Raw genomic sequence first — 16,803 nt, 5'->3', positions numbered from 1 at the left:
GAGATGTTATGATGAAGCATGATATTGTATTTGTGAGTTAAAACACATAGACTATATGTCGATATATATATATATATATATATATATATATATTTGTGTGTGTGTGTGTGTGTGTGTGATTATTTTGGGCTATTATAAAGTATGATGTTGGTCTACATGATTTGATGAGTGAAATTATACTCTAATGGGATGAGTGATGTAGACTTAGTTTGGAAGTGCTTTACTAAGCATGATCTTATGAATACAAAATGAAGGGATTCTTGAGATAAGTACAAGTGGTTGATATGGAATAGATCTAATATGAATAGTTTAGAGATACACTGGAGGTATAGAGTTTAGAGACGATAAGAAATCTGGGAGAAATAAAGGATGGTGATCAACATTCGTATATGTATACACACTCTTTCTGAGAGCGAATGCGTCATATGGCCTCACACTCATTTCCTGACTAGACTCTTGATTATACCTTTGTTAAGAGGCTCGTTATTGTATACATTGTATCCGTGTACATAGGCTAACCAGCGACTATTTATCTAGTTGAGTAAAACCTCAAGAAATGCTACAGGCATCATTGTCTGTAATTATAGTGCACTAGGAGTACGTATTTAAGAGAGGAAACCGAATAAGTATAATAAATTGGTGTGTTGTTAATATGTGATTATAATCATTATGTCAATTAGCTATTGGAATGATTATTTTATCTTTATGTTTTAACTATGATTTTATGCGATGTGATAATTTGTAATATGATAGAATAGACACTCATCTTTACTAAAATTTTTAGGGAATTAGGATGACAGTACCTCAGGAAAGGATTAGACTGATGGATAGCTTTGTACAATGTAGTCTTAAATATGTATTTAATTAGTACCAGAGGACATGTCATATTAAGTTAACTGTACATGTTGATGACATACCTAATAATATTATTATTTTGGACATTGAGTTATATTATAGTGTCCCTTTTGATTTTTCTCTAAATAATATATATATATATATATATATATATATATATATATACTCATATATATAGGTACTGTTAGGACCCCGACAACCATAACTTATTTGTTTACATACCATGATCATGACCATCTTGGAAGACTGGCCCGAGTTACTTTTGAACAAATATCAGGATTGGAGGTTACAGCCCTCTACCTTGGATTAGACGATGAACTAGATTCTGACGATTTAGAGGAGATAGAGAAATGGCATGGGGATTACTAGCATTGGGTCAGCGTTGGGATATGTTTGAGACTGCTCTAGGACTTACTCATTTTGGTTATGTAATTATTATCTTGGGTTCCATGTATTTAGATAAATAGTTTGTACATTATTGTACTTGATATCTATAAATGCAGGCTCAATATATTTATTCGTTAATTATTTCTGGTACACTATGATTTTTTTATTTATTTTTTTATTCACAGTTATTTAATTAACATTGCATTGTTGGCAAGTTTTGTAAATAATTTCATTCACAAAATGAGTTTAATTTATTTGTGTTTATAATGCCTGCATTGGACCAAAATTTGCACTTGAAATTGATTTTATATAAAAAAATGTGTAGTTTAAGATTAAAAAGTAGGATTCAATTTGGTATAAGAGCAATTCATCCAAACTAGCCTAGGATATTGTACTAGTTCATCGATGTTGTGTGTTGTATGTTCTTGTTGTACAAGAATATGAAGTGAATGATTATTAGCATAGCCTATTGGTTGTAAATTGTTTGAAACGTTTAAAATGTTTGCATTGTTTGAATTGGATGTGAAATGTGTTAGAATAAAGGCTAATGTGTGGATTTGACCTTTAATGTAATTAGAACTATAGCTGGTAAAGGTAGACCTGTTGTTGCTATGAATGAGACATTGGCCCTACGACACAAGTCTTGGAGACCTTGGTGCAGAACTAAGATGCGGAGCTAGCAGAATATCATGGACTTTCATCATTCACAAAACACAAAGGTGGATAGTTGACATTTATAAGATATTCAATGCGATGGGATGTAGCAAAGAACACAAAGTGGTGTCGTGACATTGTTGGCAAGTTTTGCAAATAATTTTATTCACAAAAAGAGTTTAATTTATTCGTGTTTATAACGCTTGCCTTATACAAAAATTTGCACTTGAATCCGATTTTATATAAAGAAATGCGTAGTTTAAGGTTAAAAAGTTAGGATGTTACAGTGAGTTAATCTAATAACCTAGATGGCATCATGACCACTAACTATCCTTGGAAATTGAGATACAAAGTCCATTGCAATATCATCTCACCTCTATTCAAGAACACTTAATGGTAGTAGCTAACTGATAAGTTTTTGATATTCTATTTTTGGTTTTTGATAAGTTACAAAATTCACGATCGTTGTTTTCATCCAAGGCCACCAGAAGGTTCCTTTCAAATCATGGTACATTGGACTTTCAAGGCTAATTGTTAAAGAATTTTGAACATTGATGTAAAAAAAATGAAAATTTTGGATGAGTAATTGTAACGCCCTCAATTTTGTGACCCTTGTATGAAAAAATAAGGATTTTGGTGCAAGGTTTCTTGCTATAGCGAGAAAGAGCATTCAGAATTCAGTATTTTGATGCTCTCTTACTATAGCCATATTTTACTGTAGCCATATTTTTCTAGCTGCAGCAAGAAGCTCTCGCTGTAATGAGAGGCTCTTGTTGTAGCTAGAATGACATAAAGCAAAGAAAAATTTTGTTTGGTATTTTCACTGCAGCGAGAAGAGCTCATTGTAGCAAGAATATCGCGAGTTAAGGGGTATTTAAGTTTCTCCACTCTAGAAAATTGAATCATAATACAAAAATCTCAACATTTTCTCTGTTTTCTCTTATCTTTCACCCTCTGTTCTTAGAAATCCTCCTCCAAATTCAATCTTCTTTCGAATTTGGGCTTGGAGTTTCAACCATTTAGATCTAAATAAGTTTCTTAGAGCTTGCTGCTCCAACTTCATTCTTGTTTCTTAATTTTATCCGATATTAAGTTTTATACTTTGTGATACTTAAGGAAACCTCAACCTTCAAGGTGATATCCCCTTTCGAGATGTTGTGCCTCTCCCTCGGATCACTAGAAAAACTCGATCTAAGAGATACATTTCCAAGTAAAGGGAGTGATCCCAAACTCCTCTTTGGTATTCTGATTTAAAAATACTAAGTTTTCTACTAAAACCCTTATATTTTCTTAAAATTTAAAGTGTAGGAATAGGGGACTAGACATGAAAAACCCATGATTATTTTCAGAACTATCTACATATAAATTTGTAACAAAAACTCTGAAAAAAATTGTTTTGAGAACATTAGGATTTTAATAATGAACATTGTTCTGAGATAGTTAAGATTACTATTTGACATTTTTGGAATAATAGACATATTGTCAACATTGGATGATACCAAAACTTTGAGATAAATGATTGTATTGATATTGAGAAAGTGTGTGTATTGAAATTGTACGATTGAGCTAAGTTTAGAGGTGTCCGACCTTCGGCATTTTGTATTAATTATGTGGTGTGACATTGTTTGATAATTCTATGTGTTAGACTGGTATGATACAGTGAATATGAATATTGTTCGATAGTTGATGTGTGTCCAAAATAGGTGAATTCATATTATTGATGAAAGTGTTGACTCATTTTTTTATCATAATGCGTGAGTCAAAACGGATTGAGAGGTGCAATTATGATACAAATGTTGTAGTACATCGAAAGGTGTATTATAATATATACATTGTAATACATTAATTTATATAAATCATAACTCATGTTTTATGACATGCCGATCGAAAGAAAGAATGTGAAAATGAAATGAGAAATAATGAAAAGAAGAAAAGATAGAGAATAAGTATAGATAGTCACAGAAATACATTGGGGTGTGGAAGAAGGGAGCGATTGAGAAATCTGGGAAAAATGAGGATGGTGGATGTTTTTCTATGATTGCGCAAAAATTTATGAAAATAGAGACAAAAGACACCATATACCTCACACTCATTTCCTAACCTAAACCCTTGACTACACCTTTGCTAAAAGGGGTCGGGTCGGCACACGTATGTATCTGTGTTACTGCGGCTAATGAGCAGCTATCTATGTTATGAAGTCTTCAAGAGATCACAGGGACAATAAATGTGAAAGTGTAATGAATGTGAAAATATGATAAAACACGAATTAGTGTGGAGACTATGATTATCATATATGTAACATATCGATTGATGTTTTTATGATATATATGCACCTACTCTGTTCTGACTCAACTTTACCCTTTTGCCAAACTTATATGTATGCAATGTGAACCAAATAATTTGCTAGATGTAAATTAAGTTTTATTTATTACTTTAAAGTCTTAAAATTATTCCTTTGGAAGTTTTAAATACTATGGAATTTTATACAATTTTCGTAAGAGGAATGTATGTTTTGCTTTTATTCAATTCTTAAATCTACAAAATAGAACAAAATTATTCTATTTTTTCCTTTTGCTATAAAAATTTATTTATTTACTTTTATACGAAATTGAGGATGTTACGGTAATTAAAAGAGAAAGTGCAAGTCTAGCAAACTAAAATAAGTGAAAAGGCTTTAGAGTCTTAACACACTAAGGGGAATAAAAATTAAGGGTGTAAAATTTATGCTTCAAGAATCTTAAAGACCAAGTCATAACTTAATCACTATTAAAGATCTAATATCTCGGTCATAAATTAATCCATATCCATCAACAATCAAATTAAAACAACAATTAAATCAATCACAAGTACTAAGAGAAGGGATAAAAAAATTGAAAAGGAAGAAAAGAGAAAAAAAATAAAAATAGGGCAGCTTTATCTCATTTCGCTTGAGCGAGAGTGTTCTAGAATAGTTGGCCTAGAAAGTTTTGTCTCGCCTAAGCAAGACATATCTCGCTTGAGCAAGAGGCCCTGTACTAAACCCCATCTTTTCCAAAAACAAATGTAATAAAAATGAGGGTATTACAACTCTTTCACCCTTTTAAGAATTTTGTCTCCAGAATTCACTTACCAACAATTGTATTTCCAAAATCTTTTAAACTCTTAAAACTTCAATGAACCTAATAATTAATGAAACCTTTTGAAATACTAGATTCTGACATATTCATTGGGCTCTTTATAACATTGTCTATTCCATTTCTTCCACTTGAAAAGTACATATTTTATCTCTAAAGTTGATGAGTCAGTTAATCATTGCAATAAAACTCCATATATTTATGTTTTCCTTTATATCATATCATATCATATCGTACCTACATCATCCTTTTTATTGCATCTCTAGACTACACTAGAAGGTTGTTACTAATCCTTGAAAACTCTAAAGAAAGATATACCACACTTCCAGTGCTAAATTTAAATTCCTAAACTTTTCCCTCAATTAACTTTTCTTTCACCATTACCACTGAAATGTACAATAATTTCTTGTTTATCACAGCAGTTATTGCATTTTCCTTACCAAATTGATATGACCACTCTAAATCGTAATTCTGCAGAGGTTTCACCTACTCATTTCATCATCCATTTAACCTTTGTATCCGAACATATATTTGAAATTTTGTGATTATCGGTTACTTCTATCAATGAACGTCTATATATCTTGATACAAACATCATTGTCGCTAATTCCAAGACATACATTAGTTAATTACCTCATGTTGTTTTGCTCACCCAAGGACATAATCAACTATGTCTTGCTTAAATTCTCTTCCCAACATTTTACATCAACTTTAAGTTTCCACTTCTAAATCAGGTAAAGCCCAAAATTTGATATTCACGTCAATAATTTCTCTCTAATAAAAAAAGATTCATCTTATACTCTTCCTTTCAAACAAAACTTGTTCCCCTCATGTCACCTTAGTTTTACAATAATACCAGTCGAGAAAATCACCCAATCAATCCATAAGATCATTTACTCTTAGTACCAGGTATTTATTCTCGATGGTCACTTCATTAGACTGATGATGCTCCACATACATTTTCATGTTGTCATCCTTTAAAAGTACAAGTATTCTTTATCATAAGTGTTTTGTTTTACAAATTACTTTAATAATGATTATTCCATTTGGTTATTTTACCTCGGATGGTTTTATAATTGATATGTTATATGATGCAATCAACACCAAACTAGACCCTGACACAAGATCTATAGCGAATTTGACTTCGTCCTAATGTCATAGCTCCATTAGTTCCTTAAAAAAATCTCAAGAACTCATTTTCACAATCATAATGCTTTCACTTTCAGAGAGTTTCATTCTCAAGAGGAAACAATGTTACAAACATTCTTACCTTCCTTATTTTCACTGAGTTACTAACGACAAAAGTCTATCAACATTTGGTACATAAGTACCCAGAATTAAGAATTTACCCTTGTATCAAAAGAACATGATTTGACAAAAACTAATCCATTCCCAGCATTCCAATTTAATGAGAAAGGGACAGACAATTCAAATTAACTGTAAAGATTTACTTTGAGAGGTTACAGAATAGCCGAACATTGATATAAACAATAACTGATTTATTGATGGAATAGTTACAATGATATTACATAGTCACAAGTTATAGACAAAAGAAAAGTTCTTGTACCATAAAGGATCATATTCAAATTTTCAAAGTTGCACTGAAACAACAAGATTCTATTAATAACAATACATAACACAGTTAATGAGCTACGCATCCTTCATTCTCTTGATGCGGAAAAACAATTTCTATTCTATATATTGCTTCACCAAATGAGATCCTCCACATAGATATCATTTTCTGGAGTCAAGGTAATCATTGTTTATAGATACAAGTTTATTGCTTCCACTTGCATTTATGTTCCTTTGTGATGCAAAACGACAAACATTTGTTAAATGTCCTATTTTTTCACAATGGTTGCATGTCACATTGGTTCCGGAGAATTTCCTAACATATGAGGTCCTAGATACCAAAAACATTTCATTAAATCCAAGGAGTTAGTATTTTTAAATGCATGTTTGTTACTTCTACTTACACTCCCACTTTTCTGAGATACAGACTGACATTTATTTGCTAAATGTCCTTTCCTTCCACAGTAGTCACATATCAAAAGTAACATAGGACAATCTTTAACCACATGGGATCCTTTGCATCAAAACATCTTATAGGAGCACGAAAAAATTTAAAGTAATTATTTGTTGTCGTTGGAGGTGTCGTTGGAGGTGTCGTTCTTCTAGATTAAAACAGAGTGGTACTTGGGTATGACTTTCTTTGAAATTTAAAGTCATCAATCCTCTGATTCTGTTATTTATTAACTCTCCTTTTAATCTAGCTTCTACAGCTATATACTTGTTCATTAATGCCAGCTGATATGTTAGTTGAAAAATGTTGACTAAAGTGCGAACGTCGACTCTCAATCTATTCTCAAATTGGGTACATTACTTTCTGTCATCATCCTCTTGCTAAAAATGAGACTAGTATTTCATCAACTTATAAAATTTGACAGCATACTCTTTCACCAACATGTCTCCTTACTTCAATTCAAGAAATTCTCTTTCCTCTTGTTTCTTCGAATCTTCTAAGAAATGATTTCTCAAGAAACTTGCTTTGAATGTCTCCTAAGTAAATAATCCATCATCCTATGGCAAGGTTTGACTTATAAACCTCCATTAATCTTCAGCTTTTCCAATTACCATATAAGTGGCATACACCACCTTACGTTCTTCTTGGTAGTTTATTACATCAAAGACTCTTTCTATAGCTACAATCCATTTCTAAGCTCCTTTCGAGTCAAATTTTTCTTCAAATTTTGAAGGACAATGTTCCATGAATGACGTTAATCTATGATATTTATCTAGTCCCATATCTCAAGCTTGTTAGCATGAAATGCTCTCGTATCATTTTGTAACACCCTTAATTTATATTTTAATTTGTAACATAATTATAGAAAGGAAAGCAAGTGAAGTAAATACTTTTATTTTTATGGTTTAAAGAATTAGAAAAAAGTCAAACTTACAATTTTATTATTCAATTTATGAAAGCTCAAAGGTATCCAAACTTACATTTAAATTTGTAAGTAGAGTGAAAACTACAATTTTTATTTCAGAAATTTTACATAATCCATGATATATACATATAAATTTGAAACACAATATCACTGTCTTCTAGCAAAGTAAATTCTTATAAAAATAAATGTAATCTATAGTTAAAATAACTAACTATCAATATTACAAATATACTTCCAACTAATATTTACAACCAAACTTATTAAAGTATTATAAATTCAAAAATTGACATTTAGAATAATTACAAAACCTTGTCATTTAATTAGGAGTTTAATAAAATATTCAATTCTTCATAATATTGTAAATGCTAACACAACCGTCCTTCCTTACAATTCTCAATGAGAATATGATTCTAGATCTAGTCAATCTTCTTTAATTTTCTTCAAAAATTGATTTCCTAAAAATAGTTGTAAGGGTGAGTATTTTTTGCCTCACTAAATCCCTTATTGGATAGCTCATGGCTACTTCGATCTTTTATTCGGTTGCACTAGGTAAATAAGGGGCTGCAGAATCCATTCCTATCTGCATCTTAGTATATGTCGTTTCTTCCATTCCTAAGAAATTCGACCCCCCCTTTTTGGCATAAATATGGTCAAGAAATGAGTGTGTTTCCTGTGGTGCTTTTATTCTAATTAATTATGCACAATCAAGAAAGCATCCATCACCTTCATTTTCTCCAAATTTCCAAAATCGCCTTTGTCTTTCACACCCAGTGTATTTTTATGACTATCTATACTTATTCTTAGCATTTCTCATAACATTTACTTTCTCAATATTTCTCATAATATTCACTCATAATGCATTTTTCTTTATTTCTTTCTTATCATTCGATTTAATAAAACATGTCTAAGATTTCACACATCTAGACTTAGTTTAATTCACATATACATAATAAAATACATTTCCTCATCAATTAATTCCATCAATTCATCCTTTTCAAATAAATATCACCTTTCAAACAAAAATCTAAAATTACCGCAACATGTCATTCTAATACAAATAAATCATCAATTAATTTCACATCATACAGATTAATACAATATGTCGAAAGTCGGACACCTTCAGACTCAAATCAGGCGTATAATGTAGCATACACACTTTCTCAGTCTTAATAAAATTGTCTACCATAGAGTTTACATCTTCTAACACATCATGTAGAATACTAGTTCAATAATAATAATAATAATTAATAATATCGTAAAATCTCCTTAAAAACTTTATTTACTCATAACTAATATAAAATTTTGTCTAGATAATTTTTTGAAATAAGTTATCGATCTTTTATGCCTAAAATTTCCATCCTTTAGTATTAAAACTTTAGAAAATACTAGAGTTCTATGAAATATAGTAGAAAAGTTGGGGTTTGTAAACCAAAACTGATGAGTAGGAGTTAGGGATTGGGATTAACTCTCCTTACCTGGAAATAAGTTATAATATCGCATTCTGCGTGAGATCTAAAAGAGATACAACATTTTGATGAAAAATATCATCAAAAAGACCAAGATCTCCCTAGTATTACAAAGTAGAAAACTCTTGAGAAAAAAAGAAAACAAAGGATAAAAAGGGAAGTTAAAGAACTACACTCTAAGAGACTTACTTGAAATCAATTAGAATAGACGTTCAAGCTCGAATTTGGAAGAATTTCGAGATTCAAGAGAGTTTTCTCTAAGAAAAGAAGGTGAGACAATAGAGAGAAAATGAGAGGGAAGGTTGTTTGACTTTAAATGAAAATTTCTATAACAGAAGTTCCTTAAATACTTCATGTTATACATTTTCTTTATCCACTTGTTCACAACACCATATTTCTCCATGATCCTTATCCACTTAGCCTAAAACCTGTCATGACTAAAGTTAGCATAAATCAAGGAATTAAACTCTTCTAAAAATTTTGGATTCTTTACATTCTCAATGACATTTTGTTGGATATGCCATGAACATAGTCAATGCGAGCAATTTGGAAATACAACCTTAATAGCTTCTTGCATTGCCCCATCTCCATCTGTGACAATTGCATTAGGGTGTTTGCTAAACATTACCTTAGAAAAGGACTTCAAAACCCACTTGTATGTCTCAATTGTCTCATCTAAGACCAATGCACAACCAAAAATTGTAGTTTGTTCATGGTGATTGTACCCACAAAAAATAACCAATGGCTTGTTGTACTTGTGCTTCTTATAGGTACTATCAAAAGCGATAACGTCTCCAAATACTTGATAATCAAAGCAACTTCCTCTATCTGACCAAAACAAGTGCTTTAGTCGTTCATCAACTGTTTTAGTATGCTTAAAGAAACACAAGGGATCATTCTCAGCCTTAGACTGCAAATAGGATAATGCAGTAACTGCATAACGATCTTTTACTCTACCCTTTTTTTTATCAATGTGATGGTATAGGTCTTTCTTCAGAAAACCAACTCCCGCATGTCCTCCCATCATCAAACCCATTATATTGCATGTTCTAACACCATGCAATTGTAGGTTATCAATTTGAGCTTTATCACCATCGCTCATGCCTCGATATTTAGGCATCATGTGTATAAATTTTAGAGGCGTTAACTCATGGTTGTGGGCCTTCTTAAAAGTTACAACTTTCCACTTACTAGATGGGCGATGAAGACGAACATGCATCATGGCTTAACAATGCACTCGAGTGATAGGTTTAGGCTCTTTAGTACTTCGATCCTTCCTCTCACAATGTTTCTTTTGTCTCTCACCCACTTTGTTACAAAGAAATTGACGTGAGATAATATTACCTTTCCGATCGTGATAAACATAATCTTTTCTTGTCTCAAAACCCAAACAATAAGCATACTTATCATAAAAATCACACGTTTCCTTTTCTGAACTAAATTCAAGACCTAACATATCAATAGTTGTCAATTTTGTTATTTTCTTGCAAGTACCATCACAAAAATGCATGTCATTATAACCTATGTCCTTCACACTAGTAGAATTATCATTAAAATGTTTATTGTTATTCCAATCATCATCATCATTCAACTTGACATGATTATCTTCACTTAGTGAGACCATTTTATATAATATGTTAAAAATAATATAAAAAATTAATATGGTAGTGTTTGGGATAATGAAAATTTTCTAAGTTAAAAATTATCTTGAAGGAAACTACATTTCAACAAGTTTTGGAGGTCAAGAAGGAGCCAAAGATAAGCCTGAACATAAGAGAATATTGGAAGATTATCTAAGATCTTTAGTTTTAATTAAAAGGTACACATTTCGAGCTATTTTATGATATTTTTGTCACATTGTTGATTTTTCTCTAAATTGCTTGAAAGACAAGAAAATATTCTAAGACCACAAAACCAAAGGCTTTTTTCCGAGGAGTTTTGAGGAGTTTTCAAGTCACGGACACCCAAAACTACTCGAAAAATAGAACTGGCAAGAAAATAGTCTAAGTCCACAAAAACTAATGGCTTTTCGAGGAGTTTTTGAGGAGTTTTCAAGTCCCTAACACCCAAAACTGCTCAAAAAATAGGAAGTGGTCAGAAAATATTCTAAGTCCACAAACCTAGCCGAGCTCCAGATTTCCTCCAGAACTGCTCGAAAAGAGAAGTCAAGAAGAAACTATTCTAAGACCATAACATTAAAGGAGTCTCCTAGGTTTCTCTCAGAAATACTCGAAAGATAGGAGTCTTGAAAAATTCAAAAGCGGTTACCAGTAGTTATCAACATTCACCACTATGCAAAGGAGATCATGGGCGATAGCGGTTACGAAAGAAGCCCAAACAAACAGCATGATCACAAGCAATCGTGGATAGTGAGCATCAACAGTTGAAGGCAGTTACTAAGAAGTGCCCGCAAAAGGAGGAAAACGGTGGTGATCTTCATGTCTATAAATACTCCAAAGCACCATTTCACAAAGGACGACTTTTTGCACCCGGACACCGCACCTAAACTCTCTGAGACGCTGAAATCCTGCACCGTGCCAGATACCAGCTACAAGGAGACATAACAGTTGCTGCTGTTCATTGCTAGGAGTCATACGTTTACATTCACGCACCTTTACATTCTTGCATTTACATTTCCGCATTTTAATTCCAGCTTGATGCTTATTTCAATTATTGCAATTCATTTTCTATTTAGCGTTTTTCTGTAAAGAACATCTACATTTGATTCAATTCTGCCCATTTATTATTCACTATTCTTGCTTAATACTCTTTTACGCCGTTAATTTGAGCATCACGTTAACAACACACTTAAAAGAACCCAAAGAGGACTTAAATCCAGTCCCTAGATTGATCTTTGGATTATTTGTTAAGAATTGTCATTTTTCACCGTAAACAAATTGGCACGCCCGGTGGGACCATATTATGTGTTTTGAGTGATTGATTGTTTTGTTGCATGATATTACGTAACGGACGTTGTATTATGGCTAATAGAGGAAGAAATAGTGATTCTAGTTCTGGGAATGCAATTCTAGAAGTGATGGTAGTGATACCAACCCAGAAAATGTAAGCGGCACTACTACTACTGCCGCACAACCCACATCAACGACAGCGTTACCTACACCGTCATCTCCCGTAGTTAGCCAATTTATGGTTACTATGCCACCAACCAATCCCAGCATAAATCCTGGCCCAAGGCCAAGGCTGGGTGATCATCCATTTGACTTACCTCCTGTGTGTATGCCGCCTATCTTTGGAGTATCAACCTACTCCAACCCTGTGGTGACAACCGTGTCACCCCAGAGTCACACCATTCCACCGGGAATGGGTGTACTCCATACCATTCCACCGGGAATGGGTACGATAGGTGGAGTACCTGAAACGCAATTTGCGTTTGGAGCTTCGAGTGGGGATTCACTTCCTGCTAGCTCGTTTTCAAATATTGCCTTACATTCCATGAGGCAACAAATGGATGAAAGCAATCACGAGATGGTCAATTTCCTGACCCATCAAGTGACCGCTGTGTTGAATCCCATAGTGGAAACGACTAATACCAGCTATCAAATTTTGGCTGAACAAATGCGTCGAATTGCTGACGTTTTTGGGGCACCTCAAGTCCCTATAAGGCAAGGGCAAAATGTTGCCCAAACACCTAATCGAGATGCCACCAATCTTGGTCAAAATGGTCAAATTTTCGAGCGAAATAGACCAAATTTTGGTCCAAAACTTTTGAGACAAAATGAGAGAAATTTCCAGGTGGACCAACCCCCAGTTTTTGCTCAAAATCTAAATGCTCCATTTGAGCAAATTGGTCAAAATTTTGACCAAAATCCTCCAAGACAAAATGAGGGTGATTTCCAGGGAAATCAACCCTTTATTATTGCTCGAAATCAGAATGCTGATGAAATACTTGAGCAAGTTAGGCAAAATAATGTAGGGGGACATCAAATTCAATATCCAAACAACCCGAATCCTCAAAATATTGTCAATGTAGTCGAACAAGTTTTGAATCAACATGGGTTCGACGTAGGGTATCCTAATAGACCCTACTTTGTCTCAGCATTCTCTGAGGCAATGTTGTAGGCTGAACTGCCTCGGGGCTGGAAAGTCCCAAAATTCACTAAATTTGCCAGAGATTTCGGTGAATCGACATTAGAACATATAGCTAGATACGCCATAGAATGTGGATATTTAGCTCAAAATGAAGATTTAAAGTTGAAGTACTTTCCTAGTTCTTTGACTAAGGGGGCCTTTACCTGGTTCACAACCTTACCACCGAATTCAATTCATAATTGGAATCAATTAGAAAGAAGGTTTCATGAACAATTCTTTCCTGGTGAAGCGAAAGTTAGCTTAATGGATTTGGTTAATATAAAAAGAATACATAATGAATCCATTGATGATTATCTAAGTAGATTTTGACAAATGAGGTCGAGATGTTTTACTCAAAATCCAGAATATGAACTAGTCCAAATGGCTGTAGGCGAATTAGAGTATTCGATTAGAAAGAAACTGATTAATCAGCAGCTAAGAGACATGTCGCAGTTAGCGACGAAAGTGAGGCAACTGGAGCAACTTATGGCTGAAAAATCTGTCCCTAGGAAAATAGAAAAATTTCCTCGAAAAGACAAAGTGGCTTACATAGGTCTCACTGAAGGAGAAATAGGAAGTGAGAATGATCTCGACAAAGAAGATGTCGATTTAGGGGTAAATGAGGTAAATGTAGCTGAATTAAAACCAGGACCCCCTTATGTTTGCCAATCTTTAAAACCACTTGAAATTAAGGACAAAACTCGGTCTAATAAGAGTTATGCCTTTGATGTCTCTAAAGTTGACATATTTTTGACATTTTATTGAAGGATGGGCAAATTATATTATCTGATGATCATAAGATTCCTACTTTAGAACAGAGAAAGGGTCAAAAATATTGTAAGTTTCATCATATTTATGGTCATTGGACTAATAACTGTGTTCGTTTCAGGGATCTGATTCAAGACATTATCAAGCAAGGACGATTGAAATTCGAACAAAAAACTAAAATGCCGATGAAAATCGATTCCAATCCCATGCAAATAGAAGCTAATTTCATAGAACCTATCGACATACTGATGGTCGATGTTGCTGAAAAACAGGGGTCATTCGATCGAGCTGTAGAAGAAATAGAAGGAAAAGGCTCTTTGAATGACACCCTCGACGCTTTCGAGAAGGAAGAAGCTGAAATCTTCCCAAGGGCTGGTGACTTGCTACTGGACTTTTTAACTCGAAAGAAGGAAGCTGACAGTGAGGTCATGCTATGCCCAAGGTGTAGCGCCATCTTCGATAAAGTGGCGGCTAAAGCCTTCGAGCAATCAGAGATGAAGAAACACTATCAGGTGACCACCAACCAGGTGATCACCAAGAACAAAGAGATACAGACTGATTGCGAGTGTCGCTCTCGGACAAATTAATAAAAACTGAATTGCATAAAAATTATGTAGTAAGAGATGCAATCTGAGTCATCTCCCAACGATGATAATGTTATACGATTATAAAATTTTTTAGAGAGGGTTTGATTTATAGAATAACTAATTAGAATCAAAAGTTAAAAATAATTAAAAACTATAATCTAAGAATTTAGAAGAACTACGACCACTCTATCATCGGATTCCAAGAAGATGCATCAACCAACAAATTAGTAATTAACATTAAATTTGAATGAAACCTCAATTCAAATTAAGCATTTACACGAGAACCCTCATGCATTCGATTAACACACAATTTGCTCAAAGTTCAGAAACCTCTAGAACCTAATCGATTTGTGTTAATTTAATTCACCAATGTCATTAATCTTAGATTTCAAACCTGAAAATCTAATTCACACTCCTTCAAGAATTTTAATTACATACATCAACCGAATAATATATCATCAAACAACTGCACAATTATCAATCCAAATGAAGAACTTCAATTTGAAATCATAATTAGCAAAAGGAGAAAGAAGGAATAGATGAAACCGATTTTGTTGTTGAATAAATTACGAAACTGATCCTCAAGAGTGTCTCAGCCCTCTTTCAATCCTTGGACTAGATGAAAGTCTAAGCCTCCATTAATGGAGGAAAATGAAAAGTAAAAACGGAGAAAAAAAATGAGAGAGAAGAGAGGAGAAGAGAGGAGAGGAGCCAAAAACAAATTAAAATTCAAAATTCAAAATTCAAAATTTCCATTCGTCACTTTGTTCCTTTACTTAGGCTATGAAAACGGCCTCTTTTTGGTTCGTGGCCTGAATGACAATTTTAGCCTTGGATGTTAGCTTCAAAACGCCACTGGAATGGGCTTAATTGAACATCTATGGACTGAGATATGGCCCAAATACTGTACCTTGCTCAGGATCCGCGACTGCAGCGTTTCAACTCTTTCCAGGCCCAGTTTCAGCTTCTTATCATCGGAATTGGTTTCTGACCTTTTCATAGAAATTGTGCACCTTTCTCTTAGCTTTCCTAAAAATCAAGAATCACAATTAAAGGAGTTCTACAACTCAAGCTATGGTCCAAAAACCAAAACAGTATCAGAATTTACCAAATACTGGAAAAATTAAATAAAGCCCAAATAAAATTTAAACATCATAAAATGATCCAATTCAACCAATTAGGCACAAAAGAGGATTAATGAGCTAGGAATTAGAGAAAATAATTTTATAAAAATCCAATTGATTAAATTCCCCCACACTTAGCTCTTGGATGTCCTCATGTAAGACACAATCAAGCAAATAAAAACATGTAACCTAAAAAATCATAGAATAATCAAAACAAATAAACAAATTCTCCAATGAATCCTTAGAAGTGCTGAACTAGGGACACAAGATAAAATAAAGCATCAAGAATTCTACAACAATCAAACATTCAACTCCCAACCTCTCAAAAATGCAAGCCAAGCAATATCATTCAAAGTGTATAGATAAAGCATGAAAGATCTCACAAGATGGTGTATACAACTCAACTCTCAAGTGTATGGTTCAAAGTGTTTCACTCAAGTCACCTCAAAAGACAATGCATTACCATAAGCTTGTTAATCTTCTACTTCTCCACTACTTACAATCATATGCAAACACAAATCAAGAGGGCTTTATTCAATGGTTGTAATGGGGCTAATGTAAAATGACAAGATACAACCGAAGAAAATAGGAATAACATTGGTCCTTAGACAAATCAAGCCATAACACACATTTATTCTCTTTAGACTTCTTTTTCCCTGCATCAAAATTTTCCCATTTTCTTTGTAATAATAATTTATTTTTTTTGTTTTTGTATTTTTTTATTTCTTTTTCTTCATTTTTTTCTTTTTCTTCTTGCATTCTTTTCGAACCCCCACACTTGAAATGCAATAACATTAATGAAACCAATGCCCT

The 16,803-nt window shown here is 33.2% G+C and overlaps 1 protein-coding gene across 1 annotated transcript; it reads right to left on the bottom strand.

The window, feature by feature from the left end:
* Positions 1–9,954: 9,954 nt before the first annotated feature.
* On the bottom strand, positions 9,955–10,644 carry LOC113862271 (protein FAR-RED IMPAIRED RESPONSE 1-like). The gene has a single exon (XM_027495361.1). It carries the CDS (start codon positions 10,642–10,644, stop codon positions 9,955–9,957), a length of 690 nt encoding a protein of 229 aa, XP_027351162.1.
* Positions 10,645–16,803: the final 6,159 nt, after the last annotated feature.

Source organism: Abrus precatorius, unplaced genomic scaffold, assembly GCF_003935025.1.
Source record: "Abrus precatorius isolate BTA unplaced genomic scaffold, Abrus_2018 Scaffold3, whole genome shotgun sequence".
NCBI lineage: Eukaryota > Viridiplantae > Streptophyta > Magnoliopsida > Fabales > Fabaceae > Abrus > Abrus precatorius.
This window is presented reverse-complemented; position numbering and strand designations above follow the sequence as displayed.